The sequence below is a fragment of the Rhodnius prolixus genome, unplaced genomic scaffold (assembly GCF_049639745.1).
Source record: "Rhodnius prolixus isolate KJV_2025 unplaced genomic scaffold, Rpr scaffold_6, whole genome shotgun sequence".
Lineage (NCBI taxonomy): Eukaryota > Metazoa > Arthropoda > Insecta > Hemiptera > Reduviidae > Rhodnius > Rhodnius prolixus.
Genome location: NW_027411634.1, coordinates 5,087,194 through 5,114,499, shown reverse-complemented (window position 1 = coordinate 5,114,499; position 27,306 = coordinate 5,087,194). Strand labels below are relative to the sequence as shown.

General features: G+C 35.4%; 1 protein-coding gene across 1 annotated transcript in view; it reads right to left on the bottom strand.

The window, feature by feature from the left end:
- The window catches only part of LOC141460319 (uncharacterized), a 122,758-nt gene that overhangs the window by 25,586 nt on the left and 69,866 nt on the right, over nt 1-27,306 (bottom strand). The window contains exon 4 of the mRNA XM_074140208.1: nt 19,665-19,718. Coding sequence (XP_073996309.1) covers nt 19,665-19,718 — 54 coding nt within the window. The remainder of the gene's footprint in view (nt 1-19,664; nt 19,719-27,306) is intronic.

Below are 27,306 nucleotides of genomic sequence, written 5' to 3'. Positions count from 1 at the left end.
TAGATTATAGAAAAATAAGCTAAGAAAATGATAACTTAAACGTCACGAAACAACAATTTTGTTAGAAAACTTTTAAAAAAACAGATCAACTTTTAGTCCTTCTAGGTTGTGTTTTATTGGAACTATATTGCCATGAAATTTGCCAACCTTGAAATTTGAAAAGAACTTAACAATATAAACATTTTGTTTTACTTTCATATAAAACGGATTGTATTAACAGTAATAAAAAAGTAATGAATATTATTTAAAGCATAACGACTTAATTATATGAGTCAACTTACTCTAGAAACATTCGGTCAATTTTTAACTATTTTTAACGCCTAGTCTTTTCCGTTTTCAAGTCTTCGCATTTACCTTAGTTAACTTAGTTAGAGTGTGGAAACTTGATATGCTTTTGGGAAGGGACAAGGCAGGTGTTCGATCCTCGAAAGGATGTTCGGACCCCCCCTGCTTAGAATTGAATTTGTCTTTTGGCGCTAACAGTGCATCATTTCCCAGTTGGCAAAACTGCGAATGTGGAAGGAGAGGGGACCGCAAAGAGTGTGGAAAGTTTAGTGTGGACAATTGCCCTTGGGCTTCTCTCAGGAGACCAGTATATAGTATCCAAATTCGTCTGTGCGTCCGCCATTACTAAGTTCTTAGCTCTATCTAGAATTGTTTCGTACAGGGACTGGACAATCCCTTAGGGTACGTTCACAACGGAGCTGTGAGCATAGATGATAGAGGAGATGATAGCAGTGATGCATCAGCGCTTATAGAATAACCTAGTACATTCTTATGTGAGCGTGCACAACGAAGCTTCGACTAGTGACTCATACGCGCTGCTATAAACGAGCATAGATGATAGAATTGAATTTTTCATTTTTCTGCTAGCTGAACTCCAGTATCGGAGCTTCAAAAGGACGTCGAAAAATTATTTAGTGCTGTCTTTACTCATTATTTTTGGTTATTATTTTATTATTTACTTTTAAACAATATTTTGTTTTTTAAATCGTGCTTACATTTATTTTCATGTGTATTTATTTGTTGTTTTTTTTTCAATAAAATCATTACTTACCTAAGAGTAATCACTAGTTTTTCTTCTGTAGTTATAGGATTTCCATGACAATTTTTCCAAAGTTTTCTTAATTTTGACCTTATTTTTTCTAAAATATAGTCGAATGTGGGTGGACCCATCCTCACATATTCAAAAAAACGATCCGGATAATTTCTAAGTTCCTTATATAAATAGTGAAATTCGCCCAAAGTACTTCGTTTTTTATTTATGGGATGTACATGATATTTTCTAAAGCGTTTTTTCTTTAAAATATACCTTTTTGTTGCTGCTGAACATAAAAACTCTTCTTCACTTCATGTTGCATGTATCACAGCTCTGTTGTGCACACTAATCAGCGATTATATTTTACTCTATCAGTTATCATCTCTGCTATCATCTATACTCACAGCTCCGTTGTAAACGTACCCTTAGCCGCCCGGTTGAACGATAAACTTGGTTGTCTTTTGTTATGTCAATTTGTGTGTATTACAATAATTTTAAAGCCAGAAAACCTGTAAGTCTAACTAAGTCAGCTTTATGTATTGGATCATGATCCATTTTATATGTGAGTTCAAAATTGTAAAATAAATTTTTTTTATTGTATTTGTCTAAAACTTACTGTGGAACTTGGCAATCTTCAGGGGCGACTGAATACTACTTGGAGATCAAGTCGAATTCAAGTAGGTATTTAGTTTGCTGGAGTCAACTACAAAACAAAAAAGTTATGCAATGACAATCTGACTTAATCAAAGGAAGGTTAAAGCAAAATGGGCTTTTCCTGGGCTACTGGGGCTTCGAAGGATTCTGGGCAACAGTAAAGCTGAGTTCAGTTAGTGAAATTGAGGGGGTTCATCTCTCTGGAGGCCCCCAAAAATAAGTAATAAACGAAGTTATAGTTCATGGTTCTTATTATCTAGAAAAGAACAAATAATTTGATAAAAAGCAAAGTTCATCAGTCTTTGTCTCGCTTCCACCCTTACTATACCGAAGATCAATTTAACCTTTTCAAGTTCCCCGTTGTTATTTTAAAGACTGTCTTCGTTCTCTTGCCTTGGATCATGAAATAACCCTGAATCGAAGACAGTTATACGAGTCTCTCGTGTAGTTCTTCGTGCGCTATTACTAAACCTGTTTTATATACCCTTGCTTTCTTTGTGAATTAAAAATCTTACAAGGTCTCGACTTTTTTTTGGGGGAGTTTTATTTCTGATGTTACATTCATTCAATTTTGGTAATCACGATCAAACAGATCACATAGTTCATGGTTAATAATTGTATCAAAGAGAAAGGATGCAAGTGGACAAAAAAAAGAAATAAGAGATTACTTATTGACGCTAATCTTCTCTTTCTAAAGGTAGAAGGAAGCATGCGATCTTATATCCAAATTCATCGAATCAAATTAAGGAAGAAAAAGAACGGAAACGAATAAAAAATGTCAAGACAATATCGATCCTACTTGCAGAAAGACAGACCAATATTTTTGTGTTCTTTGAGCCATCAAAACGTATGTTCCCTTTAACATACGAAACTCCCTTGTTGATCCTTCCCCAAGGAACTATTTACACTGAATCCGATATTTTGGGAGCCCCAATAGAGTCCAACATCTGATTAATAAGAGTGAAACTTTTTCATGAATGAAACAATATAGTTTATTCCTTTAATAAAACCTTTGCACTTAGAAGTTCCCATCTGTAAAGCCCGAACCTACTTCACATCAATACGAGGGTCGTTTGAAAAGTCCGTGCAAAGTCAGAGAGATAGCACTACTGGCGCGTATCGAGGTTATGTTTAGTTAGTAGCATCTCTTGGAAGAACGCACACCAAGTTTCAGCCAGATCGGTCTATTTCTTTGTGTTTGGCATTCGTTTGAATCGAGGAAGTCGAGTGATTTTCTCACGCTTGACCAAAAACGAAATCGTGTGAAGTGTTGCAAGGACGGTTTGCAGCTGTTCCAGAAGAATCCGCAGGACTTTAAGCGTCGTTTCGTCACTGTGGATGAAACATAGATACATCATTACACTCCTGAGACCAAAGAACAATCTAAACAATGGGTTACCAAGGGGGAATCTGCGCCAAAAAAGGCGAAGACCGTTCCTTCGGCCGGAAAGATTATGGCGACTGTCTTTTGGGATTCGCAAGGAATAATCCTCATCGACTATCTGGAAAAGGGTAAAACTATTACAGGTGCATATTATTCATCGTTATTGGACCGTTTGAAAACCGAGCTGCAAGAAAAACGCCCACGATTGGCCCACAAAAAAGTCCTTTTCCATCACGACAACGCACCAGCTCACACCTCAGCAGTTGTGGTCGCAAAATTAATGGAAAATAGGGTTCCAACTCGTTTCACATCCCCCCTATTCTCCAGACTTGGCTCCCTCGGACTACTATTTGTTCCCCAATATGAAGAAATGGCTGGCGGGAAAAAGATTTTATTCAAACGAGGAGGTGATTGCAGAAACGAATGGCTATTTTTCAGACTTGGACAAATCCTATTGTTCGGAAGGGATCAACAAACTAGAGCAGCGTTGGACGAAGTGTATAAGCCTAAAAGGAGACTATGTTGAAAAATAAAAAAGGTTTACCCCAAAAAATTAAGTAGTTTTTATTTTTGCACGGACTTTTCAAACGACCCTCGTATATTCGATCAAACTCTTCTTACTATCCTCTCCAAAAAATCTCATTTTCTCCTTCTACCTAATTTAGCAACGTTCCAAAATATTCCTAGACTCTATGCCAATCTTCATCCCAAAAACCTCTATGCAGAAAAACATATTCCCCCTAAATAACAGCATCATCACCACCCACTTGGTTTACATCATTATGTTCCATTTTCTCATAAAATATTCCTAATTCCTGTCCACCCCCTCCAAAGCAATTCACTGAAATAAAATAATAAAATATGTTAAAATATACAAATTATTCCACGTTTTATATTGGGCACTGTAAAATATAAAGTAACCATTATTCGTTACGTAGGTGTAAACATGTAAAATGTTATGGAAATTTTAAATGACATCCCCGTAATATTAGGAAACTTTTAAAGTAATTTTCATGCACATAATATAGTTAGTTATTCAGTAATCTAATTTTAACTGAACCTGCTTGTCTCCATGCTGCAGTAAATATAATGGGGAAACAATTACCTACAGCCATATTCTTTTGTAAAGATTGTGTCTGTGCCTTTAGTCTATATTAATACAAATAGAATTATAGCTATTCTAGAGGATAGCAAGAATCTATTTAGCTAAAACTTTGTTTAAAAATAAACATTCATAAGAAGAACCAGCTGCTTAAGGGAGATCCCCAGTTCGAATCCCGCTTAAGACTTTTTATCTGATAGAAAAAATTGTTTCTAGTAAAGTATGAGCTTCCGCCCACGTCCAGGACACCTAATTGGTAGCTGGACGGTAAGTCCCGAGTGAAAAAATAGGCGATTACTTTGCTGCTTCACTCAAAACTAAATACTTAAAAATTGTCCAAATTATTCTACATTAAAAGTCACTTTTCTTATTAATTTACTTTGTTACGACTTCCCTTATACATTCAGAATTTATTTTTCACTTGGAAGCAGACTGTGCCTGAGACTAAAAATTTTTTGCCGATACTATTGCAAAACTCGTGGTAGTGTCGATATTGTCTTTTGCATTTTCTTCAAATCGATGCTTGGACATGATGGCATGTCTCTAGTCTGACTCTTTTACTTGTAAATTTGTAAATAATATGTGCATCCTTTGGAACATGAGTGTTTCCACCACTCGTGAGAATTCTGTTTTATTGAATTGCTCCAGATATTTGCAGGCATTCATTCTTTCTTCAGCGTACAAAGATCATATTAAAGAATTTAATGAACTTAACGAACCTACAACTGATTATCAACTCCAGTCTACGAGGTGCAGGATTGAGTTAAGTTTAGGCCAAAGTATGTATAGATTTTTTTAGGGATATCAAACAATCGTCTGTTTGGCAACAGATCATAAAACCCTTTATCCCTAAAAGAACCCAAAAAACAAAAAAAAACTTTCTCACAAACTCTGGGAGAAAGGAGAGGGAGCAATTAAATGGGAAGTTCAATACATAAATACAGTATTCAAAATATTTTTTTCCCCAGGGATGAAAAACTTAAATCAAATTAAACTACAGTTATGGTGTAACCCAATTTTTATAAGTCAAGAACCCCGCTATAGAATAACTTTATACATTTCACCTCGCTTTGGCTATATCCTAGCCAGGAATATATTGCTCAGGATGTTCATCATATCCTGTATGACTATGTGGTGGTACTGGGTTGGAACAGGATGGTGTTTGGGCCGTAAATTATGCTTCAAGAAGAGAATCCAGCTGATATTTGGTCAAAAAATATCCATTTATTCTTTCCTCGATTGTGAAAGATAATGCATTAAGTTGTTTATTGTTAATTCCTACAAAATTTTACAACTCTAACTTAACACGAAGATTATTTGAAAACAAAGAAGTAACAAATCTTAATTAAGAAAAAGACGATTTATTTTTATTTTTTGGTTGTTGATGGAATTAACAACATCTGCAAGACAAATCTGGCCTCCAAGATTATTGCTTTGTTTTGTTCGCTTTTATAGCTTTATCTAGTCTTTATCTGTGTTCTCACTTTGCGTTAATTGAATTTATTTACAATCATTTCTTCCACCCTCCTCTGTGTTCTTCAGCAGAGTTAATTGCTGTCTTCTTTATTACGTGTACCGCTCCTCTATAACATGAACAAAGGAAACTTTAATGTTATTAGAAAAGAAGAGGTTATAATGATTAATGCGATGATTACGTAAAGACTCATTTTCCTTCCTTGAGGTATTCGTAACCAAAAATTTGGATCTAATATTGGTGTAGCTCAAATTTTCGTATTCACCGGAAATGTGTTCGATTAAGTTATCTCTTGACACCAATTTCCGGATCTATTCCCTGTTCTAGGTTTTTATTTATTGGTTAATCTATGAAATTTTCTAGTAAAATATGTTGGCTGGTCGCCTCCGTCCACGACACCTAATTTGGGTAGATGAACGTACATATTGTGGAAATATAAAAATATTATTATTTAAATAATGTTTTCCTAAAAATCACCACCTGAGTGAACAGTAGAAATAGAAAATCGTGTCTATTTTCACAAGAATTTTACTTTGACTAGTTATTAGCGTTAGAAGTATTATAAACTAGTTTTTCCCCCACTTATTTGTATAAAATAGTAAATGTTTAAAATGTTTGCATACAAATTATCATACAATGCATTTATCTATAAATATAAGAATATAAAGAAAATAAAAGAAAATACTAATAAAAGGCTAAATTCTTTATAGATGGAGCCAGCGAATAGTTTATGGCTGTAACTAATCACACGACTTTGTTAGTCACGTGCAGAATCTCTTGGCACACACGTGACAGCGTGGTAGGGACGACAGTCACCTACATATACTTCTATCCTTGACTTGGTTAACCCGGGAAGCATGCAAGATTTCTACACTCTCCTTTATTTTATTTCTCTCTCTCTCTCTCTTTCTAGCACAATATTCTCTCCTTTTTATCCCTACTCCTGGTAATCGGTGACTAGTCCTAGTCTCTGATAGGGTGCGGACCTAGTAATATCGCTACACTGTGGAAGTCAATCTCCTTTTATTTGAACAATATCAACTGTTCAAGGTTTTTTGATCAGGATTAAAAAAGGAGAAAAAAAAGAAGGAGTTGTGAGCTTTAGGGAGAGAGAATAAATACTTAATAAAAGGAAACAGTTCTTAACCTAGTAAAGGTTCAAGGAGATTAAGGAATGCGTCAGAGTTGAGAATTCGGAACTATAAAGCAGACTTCTAAAGAGTTGTGTTATGTGAGTCAGTCTGTAATAAAACTCAGCGAGGTTATAGTATGTCCGTAGCAAAATGGTTGAAGGTTATGTTTACTTTCGTAATAGGTTTGGTAACTAAATTGGTACTTACAGTTTACAATTATATGTCTGGTATGAAACTCACATAAAAGCTTTTGGTACCACAATTATTTTAATAAAATCTATTTGGAGCGCAAAAAAAAGATCGCTGAGAAAAAAAAAAACAATGGAAGGTAAAGTAGCATTTCCGTTTTGCTGAATTTTGTCCAAAAAAAAGTTACGATTGGGTTATACAGTGGCACCCGCGAATCGAAATATCAAATTTCCGTTTTCTGTGATTTTCATTTTTCAGTTACTTTGATCACACACAATGAGAATTACGCCAGAAGAAGACTCTTTGCAGTCCCCACAACTGTTCACTGTGTCTCCGCGAATGTCCGGAAATCCCCAAGACAAGAAGTACCATATTCTGGCCATGAATACTTAACAGGATCTCAAAGCAGATCCCTTTAGACAGACTCTTCAGAGAGACACTCTCTGTAATTAATTATTTCTTATCCTGTATTCTCAGCACTATAAAAATCGGACTAGCTGCTCCATCCAAGAAAGACAAGCCGAGATTTCAAACTGAGGGGGTGGGGATTAACCACAGAATACTCAGCTAACCACTCCTTCTACTGCCACGGAATCGTCCAAGTTCCACAGCATCTCTGTCTCCAAATAATAACTTTGGAGGGACCAGAATATTTAAGATTTACCTCTGTGTCATTTTTTTTACTATTTCTCGCTGGAATCGTAGCAATTTTTCGAGCAACCCCCGAATGAGCAACACTGCTCTACGTTGTTGAGGTTACGATTGAGAAAACAAATAGTAACCTGCCAGAAAGTGTAGCGTGCAAGATTAGCATATTAGACACAAAAGTGATCACCAATATGTGTACAAAGTCGCCAGCCGTGCAATGAGAAGTGTTAAGACGACAATTCAGCTATACCATATTATTTGCTGGCAAAAAAAGGAAACGGAAGTGATCCTTCCTAATATTCCTAAAAATTAACACCTTGAGTGTGTCATTAGATTTTCATTTCCTTCTAAATTTTTTCCGCTTTTCTAAATTAATAGAGAAACTATTTTTTTTACGACCATGGTAGGTTTCATGTGTAACCATAATTTTATTGATTATGTCAGGTTTTATTAAACCAAGCGTAAAATTAATTGACACATTCACGTCATTATCGCGTTGTCATTGAATACTTTGAGACAAAAGTTATTTCCCTTCCTGGATAAAGGTATTAACGTTGGTATTATGTAAACTCCTTAGTCATCAAAGTTCAATATTTGTTTTTGGTCCCAAAAAGAAGAAATATTATTCACAATTTCAGCCATAATATTGTAATTATTACTTTATTACTCAAGCTTTCGACGTAGATACTAGGTCATCTTCAGGGCTTATCCTTATTTACAATTATAATGTTTTTAACATGATTAACATCAAAAGTTGTGGTCTATTTTCTGTCCTGACTGTTTACGTACTCCATGGCACTGAGACTTACAATGAAACTCATCCAACCATTAAATTTCAAACAAAAACAACAACTACAATGCTTAGGTTATGTAGAAGACTGACTGCATAACATTAGAAACCAAAGAATGTCTCTGACTAGTGTTGTTCAAGCGCTCGAGCTCTTAGGGCTCAGTTGGTGGCTCGAGTCAGAGCTCGAGCTGAAGCCTCACAGAGAGCTCGGTGAGCCTCCAAGGCTCGGCTCAAAAGACTCGAGCTTTTTTTTATATATGAAGCATTTTATTTGTACTAATTAATAAAATTCATTTCTTAAAATAAAATCAAGTTACAGCAGCTAATGAATTTTTCAACATATTTTTGTATAAATGAATACAATAATTTTTAAAATGTTCGTTGTTTATTGACTACTCATCATTCCTTAAGATTTTAAAGAGGCTTGCACTTTGTGAGAGCCTTCAACTCCACGTTTGTGAGCCTCCAACTTGAGCTTCACGGCTCGAGCTTCGAGGGCTATAAGGCTCGAGCTCTGAAGGCTCAAGCCGTAAAGCCCTCGAAGCTCTGAACTGAACATCCACTATCTCTCAACATTCAGAAATTCCAGAGTATCGTAAATCAATTCAGTGAACCACAACCTTTGATGTTCACTAACTGGTAATAAAGTATAAGCCCTGAAGATCAACTAGTCCTTTACGTCGAAAGCTTGGCAAACAAAACACAATAAATGGACCGAATATGGCTGAAATTGGTAACAATCTTTCTTCCTTTAATCGATGAACAATACTCGATAATTCTTTTTACATTCCTTTTTTTTTTATTATTATTATTTCCTGTTTCGTAAGAGACAGCACTGTAATCCTGTAAGTTCTTCGATTCTCCTGGACTGGAGATATCCAGAAATCGAAGAAACTGATTTTTTAAAAAATTATTCAGTGATTTGCGTAACTTAAAAAAAAAGAGAACATCACAGATAGTTCAAAGAGTTAAGAAATTATCTGTAATACGCTTTTATTCCATTTTAAATGAAGTATCACGTTAAATCTCGATTCCTACTATTCCGATTTCAATGCAATCTGTACCAAATAGTAGGGAATACAAAGCTCTATAATTGGCAAAAAAAAAGAACGCAATGTTTTAGTGATAATAGGAAATGAGAGATTGAAGCTTAAAGTTTGAAGGTTTTCAAAACCCTCCAAATTTTAAACCTTAACCGAATAGTTTTTAAGCTTTTTATTTTTCCAACTAGTTACTTTGATACGTACATTCGGCTGTTAATCAAAGCTGATTTTTTTTTAGAATAAGTTGAGCCACACAGTTCAGCCTCAAAACAACCTAGAGTAAAGTTTGCAAAGTGTTTTGCAGGTTTTAAGTGCGCCTGTGGGTACGTTTTTTTTTGTGAAAGAAAAATACAAAGATATGTGATAAGCTAGACGCAGTGTCGGGCAACCGGTACGCCGCGGCGCACTGGGGCGCCACGAAAAATTCTGGGGGCGCCGCGAACATTTTTGTAAAATATTTAAAATCGTTAGAGTTATTGAACTTTTGGTCGAATTAAAAGATAATGTTTAAAAAAAATATTTTGTGTGTACAGATAGTCCACATTATGGCCGCGAATTAGCAGCGTGAATTCACGCCGTGAATGGCGCGAAAAACATGACATCGCCATTCACGGTGAGTACCGGCACGTGAATTCACGCCGCGAGCAACCTTATCGTGCAGAAACCTTTAAAAAATAAAAAGGCGAATGTGGATGGGTTCACGGCAATATTAGTCGTATTTTTGCATCGTTGTAAAACACACAGTAAGTTTCGCACACAGTAAAATCTGTTGGTTAAAAAACAGTGAAAAATAATTTGTTGTGGCGCAAGAATCCTGTGCTTATAATTTATTCTTAGCGAGATTCTCACTCACTTTTTACTCAAGGTAATTTTAATTAAACATTATTAAGAATCCTGGTTCTCCCCAATCGGCGGAAGTGCTAACCCCCCCCTGCCAAAGGGTTCTGGTGGATCATACACTGGACTCTTGCGTGGCGATCCTGGGTTAAATTTTAGCTGCCTGCCCTAAGATTTCCAGGAGCTTCTTCAGCTCACCGTCTTGTTGTAAACGATGAAGAAACTTTGACATTATTATCCGCATCTTTTGAGAAATATTTTCCTAACTTGGACGTTTTGAAAATGGAATGGGTAGTCAACCCATTCATGCACTGTGAAATTAAACATCTGGAAGAAGAAATGCAAGAAAACTTAATTGATTTAAGAAACGATTTAGTTTTCAAAAGACTCTTCGCTGAAAAGGAGCTATCTGAGTTTTGGTTGTGTTTAAACACCAAATTTCCTAAACTTAGTAACAAGGCCGTCGAATCACTGTTACCATTTGGAAGCTCCTACCTCTGTGAGCAAGGTTTTTCAACACTTACGGAAATGAAGTCTAAGAAGCGTGAAAGACTTCAAATGATCGATGAGGAAATGCGCGTCTGTCTTTCAAAACTGGATCCCCGTATTGACTTTATATGTTCTCAAAAACAATCGCAATGTTCGCATTAATTATGTAAATTTAATATTTAAAAATAATAAAATGTGTTACATGTTTAAATTTTTTAATAGTATTTATTTATGTATTGTAATTACCTACGAGTAAATTTATAGTGAGTCCCACAGGTGCGCCGCGAAAAAAAAGTTTTAAGCTTAGTGCGCCGCAACTCGAAAAAGGTTGCCCGACACTGAGCTAGAGGGATAGATACGAGGGTCGTTTGAAAAGTCCGTGCAAAGTCAGAGAGATAGCACCACTGGCGCGTATCGAGGTTATGTTTAGACCGAGGTTATGCGAAGACCGTTCCTTCGGCCGGAAAGATTATGGCGACTGTCTTTTGGGATTCGCAAGGAATAATCCTCATCGACTATCTGGAAAAGGGTAAAACTATTACAGGTGCATATTATTCATCGTTATTGGACCGTTTGAAAACCGAGCTGCAAGAAAAACGCCCACGATTGGCCCACAAAAAAGTCCTTTTCCATCACGACAACGCACCAGCTCACACCTCAGCAGTTGTGGTCGCAAAATTAATGGGAAATAGGGTTCCAACTCGTTTCACATCCCCCCCTATTCTCCAGACTTGGCTCCCTCGGACTACTATTTGTTCCCCAATATGAAGAAATGGCTGGCGGGAAAAAGATTTTATTCAAACGAGGAGGTGATTGCAGAAACGAATGGCTATTTTTCAGACTTGGACAAATCCTATTATTCGGAAGGGATCAACAAACTAGAGCAGCGTTGGACGAAGTGTGTAAGCCTAAAAGGAGACTATGTTGAAAAATAAAAAAGGTTTACCCCAAAAAATTAAGTAGTTTTTATTTTTGCACGGACTTTTCAAACGACCCTCGTATATTAGCCCTGAGGGATACAATAGTCATAAAATTGCTTTCATCAACATTTCTACAACTCAGCAGATCCTGCAGGATGTTCTTCAGAACATCTAAAGAAATCGGGACATCAGCTTCCCCCAGTTCACAGGAGAATCCCTTTCCGCTTTCCTGAGAGGATTCACCGAATAGCTAAAACGAATATTTATGCAAACATTTCTAAAAACAAACTTTTTGCTCTTATCTTTCTCTTCGCAATTACGAAGCAATTACATCAAATATGATAAACTGAAAACTATAACAACTCATTTCCAGAAACAATCAGCCGCCATTTCTCAAACTCCAGTCTACCTGGAGATCCCTGATCTACTCAACCGATTACACAATATAAATTATAGAATTACGTAAAAAACAAATTCCAACAATAACTCTCAGTAATTAAATGTAATTTTTTTTTATTCAATTAATTCGTTTTCTAATAATTAAAAAAAAAAATCTAGAGTAATTAATAACAATACAAACAAGATTTCCTTTTTAATGATTTGTTACTCGATCTGAGCCTCCTTTTTTTACCCAATCAAATGTTGCAAGATACTTTACGAAGGCATTAAATTGCTCATCAAGGAACGAACGGTTTAGTAATTTTAATTAAGCTTCTAAAGATTTAGAAAAACTGCAAACTATTTACTTTAGTAAATACTATCAATCCTTACAATCAAATTATTTTCTACTACCACTTCATTACAGTGAGTATTTTAGACCATTTTAGCAGCTATATAGAATGATTTCAATGAATACCAACAAAACTTGGAAACGATAGAGATATTCTAGAAAAAGATACAATAATCTGTAAAAAAAACTCTAATAACTATAATACTTTAAGTTATATCCGGTAACAAACGCACAGACATTAATCGTGCCCGAAAACAACAACGTGTTTTCTTGTTCAAAAAAACACGGAAGCCTTCAGTTGGAAAACTAAATTTTAGAAAATTTGATACGAATTGAAATATTTCCTCTTAGATGGAGCTAGGAAAAGTGAAAATTTAGAATACATAATTATAAATAAATTGACGCCGAATTCTGTTCATGTTATTGAACAGTTTCCACCTTGAACTCTATTCTTATTTCCTGTTCGCAAACCGTTTACTGATTTTGGTTCGTAAGATAATTTTTTATAGCAGATTAAATAATAATAAATATTTTTCGAAGTTCTCGTGTGAATTTTTTTCACTAATTAGTAATTAATATTTTAAACGCGTGTAGAATTACTGTGTCAGATCATTACTAAACCGTTTATTTTTCAAAATTCTATTTATATATATTATATTTTTTTTTGATGCATTATATTTAACATTTACTATCCGCAGGAATCTAAATTTTAGGAAGACTGGGTCTGTTATAATAATTAGTATCGCCATATTCTTTTATAACACCTTCTCCTGTAGAACTGTCTGCTGCGTAGTTAGGAGTAGATACTAAAATATTTAATGTGGATTAGGGAACAGAGATGCACCAAATTCCCGAACAATGCGAAAAACTGTGAAATAGTATGCTTGGTTCTAGGGTCCAATAGCTCTAAAACTAGTTTCTTAGATGCGGCTCAGCTAATCTTTTTTTCCAAAACTAGTTTTAGTTCGCAGTTCACATTACTATTCTTAGACGAATTTAAAATGTCACCCATGACTGATAATATCTATAATATTGGACTGGAATTAAATTCCTGCAGAAATTAAAATAGAATTACCTCTTTATTATTCGTCTGTTCCCATTGTATTTATATTAGAATATAATTAAGGAAAGCAGGTCAGCTGAAGAGTCCTACAACTCACGCGATTGGCCAATATTGAGTTAAGTTTATGTACTATAATGAACCCACAAAGATCGACATCCTCTTTAAAAAGACCTTGAGGACAGTAAGTAGCGTGGGTTCTCTAACCTGGTACCCTTTCATTTTGTTAATCAATCTTCAGTACTTAGCAGTCCCTCTCACTCTCTAGATGTAGCAACAATATGACCTTTCCTATTGTAGACCATCATGCACGGAGGATCTTCCTCCCCCACACATTCCAAGCTCAACATGGCCACCTTTATTGGCGAAACTTTGTTATAAACTTTGCAATATAAAGTACACTTAAATGTCCCTAGAATGCGCTAAAAGATGTAAGAGAAATTATTGCTGGAGCATGATTTCCTTTTTTTGCACGCTTATTTCCTGTTATTTATGAATGTTTTCCGATTTTTCATCTGCCTTGGAAAATAAATTGTTTGCATAGAGAAATTTCCAGACTAGCCCTTCACGGAAAATTAATGAATGTCTATAATATATTGGTCTATGAAATATATATTCAATTGTACATTAATAAAAGCGCCACAGTAGCCGAGAGGTTATAGACTAGACCCGCAAAGCTATGATGTATTGCGGTACTAGTCTATGTTCCCAATGGTTGTTATGAGAAATTTATAGTAAAGTATGTTAGGCTGTAATAGGCTAGACCCGCAATGCTAAGGTGTATTGTTGGTTAGTGGATTCGATTCCCGGTCTAGGCCTTGGATTTTATTTAATGGTTAATATGAGAAATTTATAGTAAATTATGTTAGGCGGTTATAGGCTAGACCCGCAAAGCTAAGATGTATTTTTGGTTAGTGGATTCGATTCCTGGTCTAGGTCTTGGATTTTATTTAATGGTTAATATGAGAACTTTATAGTAAAGTAATTTAGGCGGTTAGAGGCTAGACCCGCAAAGCTAAGATGTATTGTTGGTTAGTGGATTCGATTCCCCCGGTCTAGGTTTTGGATTTTATTTAATGGTTAATATGAGAACTTTATAGTAAATTATGTTAGGCGGTTATAGGCTAGACCCGCAAAGCTAAGATGTATTTTTGGTTAGTGGATTCGATTCCTGGTCTAGGTTTTGGATTTTATTTAATGGTTAATATGAGAACTTTATAGTAAAGTAATTTAGGCGGTTATAGGCTAGACCCGCAAAGCTAAGATGTATTGTTGGTTAGTGGATTCGATTCCCCCGGTCTAGGTTTTGGATTTTATTTAATGGTTAATATGAGAACTTTATAGTAAAGTAATTTAGGCGGTTATAGGCTAGACCCGCAAAGCTAAGATGTATTGTTGGTTAGTGGATTCGATTCCCCCGGTCTAGGTTTTGGATTTTATTTAATGGTTAATATGAGAAATTTATATTAATTTATATTTAATGTAAAGGCCTTCGGAAAAAATATATGTATAAATTCAATAAAATATTTTCAGTGCAGAAAAATCATTGCATTTAAAATTTGTATAGCATTTAGACAGATGTTACAAGTAAGTTTGCTCTTCAGACCAAAGAATCTAACTAACTCTTGGTATAAACTGAAACCTTCTAAAGAGTTGACTTAAATAACATTTAGTTTATGCAAAGAACATGTCAATTTAAAAACTAATAACCTTGTATCCTTAAATGCACTTTCTACATTTAAGTTACATTCCTTGATTTTAACTATTTATAAAATTTTATTTATCAATATTAAATTCACTATTCTCCAAGTATTTGGCCTTGATCTCACGTGAAGGTCTCTGCACTTAGTTCGTTATAATTCTTCAAAGATCAAAGTAAAAACAGTTTACTTATATTCCTATTTATTTGCTCATGTCCTCCAATTTGAAAAGTTTCTTAATTTTGCAAACTACTTCTTGACAGTATCAATTAATGTTATACTAATGTTTGTTTTATGAATATTGTTTGACGTATTGACCGAGAGATATACTACCCTGAGGCTGAGACAAGTCTTTGCTCTAAAATACTAGGCTTAAAAATGTAGACAGACAAAATATATTTAGTGAAGGTAAATGCTTTTACTGCAGGGAATTTAAACTTTTGAAAGTGTTAGTTAGCAACCTTGTGAAGAGTGTCACAGTTAGCTGTTTGATTAATATTTGCGTAAACATAACCTTTAAGGTCTTAGTTACCATAGCGTTCCGCTGGGAGAAAGTACATTTGAGGAACAGCATTCTGTGATCTGATTTTTTGGACTTTCGGAAAACGTAGAACCGTGAGAATCTCTCGGATGAACAAACAATACGGCAGTAGTTATAAGAACTGGGCGAGTTGTTACAACTTGGCCGCAAAAGCATAAGCGTCAAGCACCGCTCTGGAAGTGACCATGGTCCACTTTCCTGAGATTTGTTTTTGGAGGAGTAACGCACTATCAACAGCCTCTACTATTCTGAGATATGGCTGAGAACAAAGTAAAGCCCGTGCTGATGTGGAAATGTCCCAGGATGGCAGAGGAAAGGCGTACTTCTTCTTATTTAAGACAACGCTCGTCCTCTTACGGCAAAATATTGCTGCTGAAAACTATTGGCAAAGTCGACTCAGAACACCTAACTCATATTTCTTACAACCTTGACATTACCCTGTCGGAGTTTTATCTGATAAAAGAAGCTTTACGTGGCATCAAGTTCAACGGCAATGAAATTTAAAGAAAAATGTACAAAACTGGGCTTCGAGATCAAGGCAAAGAATTCTTCTCTCCTAGGAAGAGAAAATCTAAGGTCCAGCCAACAGCATCTCTGCATTGGAATCCACTATACGCTCACCTCTCATCCAATCCCTTCCCACAATTAACGATACTTATTGTTTTAGTAAAATAATTAACGTTTCATTTTCCAAATTCTTTTGCCATTGACCTGTTAATAAAGACAAACTTGTATGAATTACGTCTTTCAAGATACATGGTCATCGTTAAAGAATTTCATTACAAAACTCTTTTATGTATTTACTTAAAACATTTAGAATTGTTATCATCTGTACAGAATGTGAACAAACTCTACTAAATACAACATCACTCGGTTCAAGGATACTATAGATGGAAGAAGAAAAATATCAAGATTGCAGCTAAGGAGTCACAAAAAATTGCAACATTTATAAAAAAAAATATACCTATTTATCTAGGGTAGGTTACAATGAGCTGTCCAAGTTAGACAATATTGCACGACATTTGGTCGTATACCAACCGAACAAACTAATATTTCGTATCGTAATGCTTTTACAGTTGAGGGAAAAACCAGTACAGTACGCAAGAATTATCTGAAGTTGGTAAATTGGCATACACGTGTAATAAATCTACACGTTTTTAGTGGCTGTTCATGGTTCACGGCCATCTAAAAAATTGTTATATCATTTTCTTAAAAGGTCTTTATCGTTAATAATATTGTTTGATTAGAATGCAGTTTTTATCTCTTCTGTCATGTTCTCTTTTAAAGAAATTTGTTTTAATAATGTTCTTTTTATTTGCGTAAATAATAATTTATATTTTGTATTATTCTTTAACAAACATTTACTTAATCGTTACCGCTACAATTGTAATTAAAAAAAAATTAATTGTAATCAATACTTTCAATTTGTTAATTAGACATCTGTTTGCCAATTATTATTTTTTTTAAATAAATATTTATATCTTTTTTGCTTCCACATTCATCGACCAGATATTATACTTCCTGGATTACCATAATCGTGGATCCAAAAATGGTAACGTGTTAAAGATTTTCTAAACCGGATTAATCCTAGCTTCTACGAGGGCTAAGTTATAGATAAATAGTACAACCGACCATTAAAGTATATAACGATTATAACATCGTTATAGTCTAATAACTCGAACCATTACAAATGTTCAGTATAAATTAAATGGTACTTTATATAAAAGACTTCTTTGAATCATACGTTGTTATGCTTTCAACCTATCAGGCTACTTTATAACAAACACAGAACCTACACTGTAATAAAATATAAGGTGACGGAGAAAGAGTAGATAACATTTAGAATAATGTTATTTACCATTAAGTTATCTTACTCGATATAAAGATACGAAGTAAAAGTCAATTTAAATCATAAAACTGTAATAAAATATTCTATTACTTACTGCGTTAAGTGACTAAAGCTATTAACCTTCAACAGACAATCTCCCTCTCTCTCTCTCTATCTCAAACAGGGACGATTTCCAGAGTTTAAATCAAAACAGAAGGTAACTAGAACTGAAACGGCCCTCGTAGGGTGATAGTTACCAATGAGCAACAATCATTGGTTACCTTTTAAACTAGATATGAGTCTAACCATAAAATGAAACACTGCATCATCAAAACGGGACATAAAGTAAGCCTACCGTAAGTTTAACTACCACAAATGTGGAGGTTATAATATGATGTGGTTACAATTAGCTGTCGGCAGCTACTGCCATCTTGAGTGGGTAGGTATAAGTGGTAATATACGAGTATATATTGGCTTATTTATTATTGTTCTGTAATTAATTGAGGTACGATATTTGACTATTTTTAATTATCTCGTTAAATATTTTTGGTAATTGGTTTGTGCATAATTCTAGGATAGTGACGTGCAATCAAAAGCGATGTTTAGTTTCTTTTTTAATTTTTATTCAATCATACTACGGTCACTTAGCACATCTCGAACTGTATCGGCCACTGATGAGGGCACACATTTAGGCTGGAAACGGTTTTATATACCGAATGAGTCTTTAAGACTTACTCTCTATGAATCAATTTCGTTGAATTACGTTCAACAATCAATTACACACCGCTTGTAATTTGATTCCGGCTCGCCCACATCTGAGTTAATTGTTACCCGAAGCTGTTTTCAGTTTATCTTTCGTTACAAACAACATTTTCGATGACTCTTTAGCTACTCATTAATATAGAGATCTTTATGTTCTAGCGGATTTCCGCTTCAGGCTGGAAACATAGTGGAGAGGCGAACAAAGCGACGATGATAGCGAAGAGCAAAGCGGCGAAATCAAACACAAGTTAACATACGGGACCGCGCATAGTGGAGAGCAAAGCGAAGATAGAGCAACGCTATCTATAGAGAGTAGAGCAAAGCGTTATGACATGTTTGATTTCTTCGCTCTCATCGCGCTCAATTTTTAAAGGTTATTTGCTCATAGGTTATGGATATTGATACATTTATTGGTTTAGTTTGTCTAAAGAAACCTCTGTGGGACCATAGTATTTGCGATAATAGTTTTCAACAATTAATAATTAATAGTTTAAATTAATTAACAATTAGTAGTTAATGGAGAATTCAGGTAATTTTTGCTACATTTAATTTGGTTCTCAATCCCTTAATGCTAACTTTCATCTAAATACTAGGCAAAATTAAATTACATTTTCACGTCCTACTACTTCTGATCAGGACGAATTCTCCAATCCTTCTTCTGTAGCGTCGTACTACTCCAGTTTTTCAGATGAACAACATTAATTTACGACAAATCATAGAGTGAAGATTTTTTTTTTAATTGACTAATTTCTTTTTATCTGCATATATTTCTATTTTGTTACCTTAAAGTAACTGCTAGGATTAATGGGGTTACACTGGGCTAGTATGTAATCAAATGTTGAAATAGATATTCTAAAATACGAATGAATCTTGCCAGGATGCTCCCGAAGTTGTTGGTACACGTGATTGAATTCACCAAGTTCATGTCTAAATATGTTCATGTCTAAATACACTGCAACTCCTGCTTCTAAGCTGCTGTAAATACCAAATTTTCAAGGAAGAATTTTCATATAGAAATAGTTCCTCTCCATCTTGTCTCGTCGAAAGGAGAAACGCGTCTAAACTCGTCACTATGTGCACAGCGACTTTGATTTGAAGCAGCTATCATCGCCGCTCCACTATATTTCCAGCCTTACTCACAATCTAACATCAGAGCCACTGGACAAAAGCCAAGAACCAACAAAGTCCATCAGAACTTCAACATCTTCGCTTTCAATCTTTCAGCAGAACAAAAGATTCTTTAAATTACCTTTATAACAAATTATGCTGTTCGTTGCGTAACCCCTTTCCCCCACCCAAAAAGAATATAATAATATCGAAATTTAATAAATAGGTGCTTACCTTCATCAGTAGCTGGCCTAGAGGTGACAGGGTCTGTCCGGCTTTCTGTAGCATCTGAAATTAAAAAAAAATTAATTTCAGCCCGTCACATGTTGATAATGAAGGTTACGCTAGCAAAAATACGTATATGAATAAAATCGCATTAAAAAAATACAGTATATTTTACGCGTGATACAAGATGGTAAGTGGTGCCAACAATTACCTTGGCATAAAATGACACCAACTCAACGGGTCAAACATTTAATGAAGGTCTTTTATTGTTAAATGTTACAATGCAATTACACGCAGGGCTGTGTAATTGCATTTTTTTTTTTCTGATCGATTTCATTATTTTATTTTTTCTCCTTTTAGATAGCAAAATAATTATAGACCAATTTACATGTTGTTATTCATCAAATAATGACAATACAGTTTTGTAATTTACACGTGACATATTCCATTATATGTAAATTACTTATCATTTACAAAATAATAATAAACCTGCTATTAAATAATAAATGAAGCGTGTTTTTTTCATTTTCAGGCCTTTGCAATTTATTTATTTATTTTAAATAACTGTAATTATAGATTATTTAATTTTGTGTGTATATTACTTGTCGGCGAAGTCCGTCCAATGTCTATTTTGAGAGGTGGAACATTAGGGCTTTGCTACAGAGTCTGCGCTGATTTAGACAACGTGGATTTGATTAACTAGATGTTGCTGAAAATATTATATTTTGTTAAAGGTTGGATTAAAGGGCTGCAGCAGGGTACTTACAGCATCCAAACAAGTTCTATTCACCCACACTGGTTAGCATTCACTCACGGCACCTTCAGGAGTGAGAAACAACTCGTCCAAGTTCTCCTAGGTGGAGTACTAGAGAAGAGCAGGGAAGTGGCAATCTGCGGGAGCCAATTCACCGCTTCTGGTCTTTTGTCCTTCATAGATACACTGAAGAAAGCTAGCTCCGCTCAAATAAAGTCAGCGAATTCTAGGTAGGGTTTGATGGATTACCCTTCCACACCAGATGATTGCACAGAGTCTCTTCAAGTGGAGCTCAAGTGAAGGAATTGGACAGTGTGGATCCCTCTTTGCTCCCCAGAGGGTGGTTGCTCTACGAGGGTCGTTTGAAAAGTCCGTGCAAAAATAAAAACTACTTAATTTTTTGGGGTAAACCTTTTTTATTTTTCAACATAGTCTCCTTTTAGGCTTATACACTTCGTCCAACGCTGCTCTAGTTTGTTGATCCCTTCCGAATAATAGGATTTGTCCAAGTCTGAAAAATAGCCATTCGTTTCTGCAATCACCTCCTCGTTTGAATAAAATCTTTTTCCCGCCAGCCATTTCTTCATATTGGGGAACAAATAGTAGTCCGAGGGAGCCAAGTCTGGAGAATAGGGGGGGGATGTGAAACGAGTTGGAACCCTATTTCCATTAATTTTGCGACCACAACTGCTGAGGTGTGAGCTGGTGCGTTGTCGTGATGGAAAAGGACTTTTTTGTGGGCCAATCGTGGGCGTTTTTCTTGCAGCTCGGTTTTCAAACATTCCAATAACGATGAATAATATGCACCTGTAATAGTTTTACCCTTTTCCAGATAGTCGATGAGGATTATTCCTTGCGAATCCCAAAAGACGGTCGCCATAATCTTTCCGGCCGAAGGAACGGTCTTCGCCTTTTTTTGGCGCAGATTCCCCCCTTGGTAACCCATTGTTTAGATTGTTCTTTGGTCTCAGGAGTGTAGTGATGTATCCATGTTTCATCCACAGTGACGAAACGACGCTTAAAGTCCTGCGGATTCTTCTGGAACAGCTGCAAACCGTCCTTGCAACACTTCACACGATTTCGTTTTTGGTCAAACGTGAGCAATCGCGGCACCCATCTTGCGGATAGCTTTGTCATGTCCAAATGTTGATGCAAAATATTATGTACCCGTTCATTGGAGATGCACACAGCATTAGCAATCTCACGCACCTTCACTCTTCTGTCATCCATCACCATATCATGGATTTTATCAATGATTTCTGGAGTAGTAACCTCAACAGGGCGTCCAGAACGTTCAGCGTCACTTGTGCCCATATGGCCACTCCGAAAATTTTGAAACCACTTATAAACTGTTCTAATCGAAGGTGCAGAGTCACCATAATGTTTATCAAGCTTCTCTTTAGTCTCCTGAGGCGTTTTGCCTTTCATAAAGTAAGTGTTTAATCAACACACGAAATTCTTTTTCGTCCATTTTTTGAAAATCACTCGACTTCCTCGATTCAAACGAATGCCAAACATAAAGAAATAGACCGATCTGGCTGAAACTTGGTGTGTGTTCTTCCAAGAGATGCTACTAACTAAACATAACCTCGATACGCGCCAGTGATGCTATCTCTCTGACTTTGCACGGACTTTTCAAACGACCCTCGTAAAATGGGGGAAGGAAGAATAACTATACCCTGGTGGCATGAACCCTTCCTTCCTCTCGCCTAAGACATTTTCCTCCAACGCTTGTTAACATGCAAGAACATGCTGGGGAAAGTCAAATGTCCTTCGAAGTCCATGTTAGTGTAACTTAGGGCTACTCACTCCAAGGGAGGGCTTCGATCGAAAAATACCAAAAAAATTACCACTAGAATATTTCATCATTAAAATCGTTACTCTTTTTAGAGGCAATGGGTAAAATTGTAACTAATTACTGATCAAAATGTGTAAAAAAAAGAAAATCCCATTCATAAATCTGCAAGGTCACACGAATCCATCTTAACATAAATAATGTACTTCAATTCAATGAATGCACTTCAATGAAAGCAATTACAGGAAATGAATGAACTAACGTAGTAAAAAAAGAAAACTGTTGCCCATTCATCTAAACAGGTTCAAGAGGAAGTAAAGGAAAGTGACAACTGATGATCGATTATCAAGTTGTCATAATAATTCGTAATTATACTTAAGCCTAATCTAAATTTAGATCACCACTTACGTGTCTATTTACGTCAGTAGAAAGTAGATAAGGTGGAATTAACAATAAATTTGCTATAATTTTCTTATATATTTTCCTTAAGTTATTTATATAGGGTGCATAAGTAATGTATCATCGATACTAGTACTAAATCACTTCCGGCGTGGTTTACGTACATTAAATAATATTTATTTAATTCTTACTTGGGCTCTAAAAAAAACAAACTGCACTTTAAAATTATGACCTCTTTTGTGCATTAACATATAAGGAACTATTCCTCATTCGTAAAGGGTTCAAATAAAATAGTGAATTTTAAGGCCAGCAGATGGTTACTGTAAAACTATGGTTAAGCAATCATGTACCATAAATTTAGCTCCATAAATTGCACGCATCAGTTTTTTTTATGGTCTCAAGGGGAGTATTATTTTTTGAGCATTCGATTATTACGCTCTTAATCCCGTTTAATCCTCATTCTTTCTCATTCGAGTGCCGTGGTTATCCAGGATTATCCAGCTCAGTCTCTCATAATTCGACAAATGGCTACCAAAATCATCAAAACTAAGAATAAACTAAACAAAAAATGGTGTAACATTAATTAGTTGTGAATAAAAATAAGTAAATTAATTTTTTTTAAAAATTACCATTTTGGGATTATACTTATTTTTTTCATAATCTCATTTCCATTCACATGTAACTCAATCACACCAATTGAATTCATGTTTAATCCGATAAATGCACTTTCTTCTGATTTGAATACGTGGTTGTAAAGATATACCTTCAGAGTGGGTCTGTAGTAATTTGATTCTTTTGCGGAGACTAAGAGGGTTGTAGGCTCTCAGCCGTGCTAGAAGAACTCACAGCTCAGTAGTCTTCTTGATAGACTTACAGGCAGCCATTTTGGAATGCAGTTTGGTCCCGTTTTGGTCTTTATTGATGAATTAATAGTTTTAGAAAGAAAAAAAAATGATGAGCTTCCGTATTAAATAGAAAGAACTGGCGGAAGTGGATCGAGAAGGCCAAGGCCCATTGATAGGCTGTAGAGTCGAGCAAAAAGAAGAAAAATGATGAGCTTCCATAATAAATAGAAAGAACTGGCGGAAGTGGAACGAGAAGGCCAAGGCCCATTGATGGGCTGTAGAGCCGAGCAAAAAGAAGAAAAATGATGAGCTACTTCATTAAATAGAAAGAACTGGCGGAAGTGGATCGAGGAGGCCAAGTCCAAGAAAAATGATGAGCTAATTAATTGTCAGGGTTACGTTGCAATCGAGAAACTGCGCTACGATATCTTTGGAACTTTGAGGCCTTCGGGAGAAGGAACTGGTAAGGAAGGTCCTCAACCTTTTTAGAAGAGGAGGTTTCATCTACTAGATCCAAAGGGTAGGGTACAATTAGCCTTTTTGGCTGAGGGGTCCCGTCCCACTTTCTAATCTAATCTAATCTAATTGTCAGGGGCTTAACAGCAGGAGCCCCCCAATTTAAATTTTAGTTTAGTAAAACTTCTCCTAATGATCTCTGTCAGTATTCAATTCAAGTGTTCTACTGCTTTACTTTGTCTTATTAATTCGTCCTAAGACAACCCAATTTCAAAATCACTAAGCTTCCGTGGTGCTTTCATGTGCAAAGATAGAAGAATAAGTAAAGTACGCTGACCAGTACGAGTATGTCGTTCCCTCCCCGGGCAGAAGCACCAAATTATTGTCCAAATCCATCATTAAGCGAATACCACCTTTTATGGGCCTCCCGTTGCGCGCTTTCAGTCTAGATAAAGGTAATAAATCATTTAAATCAGCTAAATTTGTTACATTCACGCATATAAATGTAATAATTTTGAGGTCGGTGAAAGGAATACAAAAATAATGGACGATGTAATACATGAAAATAAATATTACTTATTTATATATTATGTATTTTTACAAGACATTTCTAACCTTAGCTGCTTACAAGGCAAGGTAGATTTCAGATTACATATAAATCAGTCGTCCATATAATAAAAATAAGGATTGATGTTATTTCGTGTCTGGGAACAATTTCATGTTGAACATTATATTGTACTTACTTACATGAAGGACAAAATGAACTATTAATCTATGTCCCCCACTCATCGAGCCTTGTTTTATTTTGCAGTTCTAAGTACCTAAAAGCGTTTGCTTCTAATTCATCATCGGGGCTTTCTTTCTTCTTATTTCTGTCAGAGCTGTTCCTGGAGGTGCCGGTTGTCTACACCATAGAAGGAGCTTCTTCGCTAAACAAGTCTTTGCGAAAATAGGGAACTTGATTAGAATATCTAGGTTTCGTGACCGTAAATTGCTAAACTAAGGATTCAAGATTGGTGAGGAATCAGTCAAATAAAAAACAAACTCGTCTTTTTGCCAACGTTTCGACAAATTTACGTGGCTTATTGGAATTTACGTAGCCACGTAAGTTTCAATAATTATTAAGAATATATTGTATTTTACTGTTTATTTTTGTATTACAGATTTTTACTGATTTTCTATGTTACTGACTCTGTAAATTGTTTTGTATTTGTAATATCCAGGCCCTGAAGAAGACAATATATTTGTCGAAATGTTGGCCAAAAAGGCGAGTTTGTTTTTTATTTGACCGATTCCTTGCCAATCTTGAATCCATAGTTTAGAACTTTATTAGTCTAGCTGAAATATTTGAGCTTCCCAAATCATTGTTGACATTCTTGATTATATATAGGAACATAATCTGGACAGTTTCGTAGATCAAGATGAATCAATATCTGACTAGAAGATGCTGGAAAATCTTCCCAATTAATGGATTTTCTGTTACTTCTAGTTTCTTCAGGCTCTTGATTGCAGCTCAGTGGAGAGCCTTGGTTGAGGAGGCCCTGGGTCCTTTTAGGACTGTAGCGCCGAAGAGGAAGGAATTAAAGTTTCTTCAGAGTTCCTTGTTTGATCTTTGCTAATCAAAGGAAACAAAAAAAAAAGACATTTTTAGTTACTCCGACTGAATGGTCCTTTCTACGTCACAGAAACCTTACTCCTCATTGAGATCCCAATCACCACCACTTCAATAAACACGTCAAGGAAAAAAATTACCCCGAAATCCCAAACAGTTCTCTCAGTAATCCTTGATCATAATCCTTCTTTCTTTTTTGTTTTCAAGAGTCACACGTCTCTACAGCCATACTGGACAATCCTCCACGCTGCCGGAACAATACTAAGTAGACTTCCACGTCAAAGGAAGTAGCCCTCTAATACTTCCTTAGGATTGAATCTAACCTGTACTGTTTTCATCGATAAAATTATAATTAAACTAAACTTTCAATAAAATTGAAATTTTAGGAGAAGTTCTTTTGATGGCCAAAAGATCACGAACTATTTTTGAGTTCTACAGAGTTTGTCACTCAATAATCAAACTCACAGGACTATACGCAAATAACCAATTTCTTCCGTAGCCCTCAAGATTAATTATTATTTATCATTTTTTTTAATAAAAGGAAGTGAAAAATAAAATAAAAATGGAAAGTACTTCAGTAAATAACAATAAAATACTCAATAATCGCCAGCAAATACTATAAATTACTCATTCACAATACAGATTGAAAATAAAAGCAATAAGAGGCCTTTATAGTAGAATGCGTAAGAATTTAAACAAATAATCTCATTATAAAATTTTATTTGATGATCGGCGGATTTTTATGAATGAAATGAGTCAATCATTTGAAAAGGTTATCCCATCATTTTTTACTACTAATCGTATTTCCATTCATTCAATTTAATTCAAGCCTTAATTCGTTAAATTTTTATTTTCAATTCATTTAAAAATAACTTTCATTGATCGGATTTGAATTAAGTACGAGTAATTAATATTACTCATTAAAAAAAAATTAATCACCAGTCTGAGTAGTATTTTAAGAATTTTGTTTCTCGAATTGATTCATAATCTGTGGTTGATAAAATTTAAATTTATTTATGGATACCGCTAAAACCATTATTTGAACATTTTATTGAAAAAAGCCTTGCGGCCATTAGACCACGCGCAACCCAATAGAGCATCGCTGCCTGGCTATATTGATTCAGGTCTTTAGCCGACTCCCGAGCGTCTGCCAAAGCAGAACACTCCTCGAGGTGCTCGGCATCCATTTCGTCTTGTCTGCATAGTGGGCAAATGGGGGGTGTCAAACACACAAATTTTATGCAGATGCTTAGGAAGGTAGTCATGCCCGGTTGCCAATCGAAAACATGCAACTGCCACGTCTCTCCTCAGGTCAGGTGGGATGTTATGGTTAAGTAAACCTTCCCATCGTTTCCCTACTGCAGCCCCTGGGAGTTTTTCTCATTTCGTATTGCTTTGTAGTAGCTTTGCGTGATCCTTTTCATAGAGTGGAACGTCAGGTCATTCACCGGCTGGGCCTTCAATGAGCCAATGAGAAAAATGTTAATCTTTTACTTTCCCTTATTTGGTAAAAACATGTATTGCGATTGGACCAAAGCCTTTTTGAAATAGTTTTTGTTAACCAGAACACATCTATTTTAAGAACTGAATCGACCACTGGATTGGTCGTTAGGGACCAAGTTGACTAACTCTAGATAAGTAACTTTCAGAAAAAACAGGTGATTCTACCAAGATTTATTGATCAAATAAATAGAATCTTTTGACTAGATTTGATATTAGCGATCATAATTTAGCACTAAAAAGGCTGATCCTACAAGATATTAGATTAAAATGGCCACCACTACTGAAAT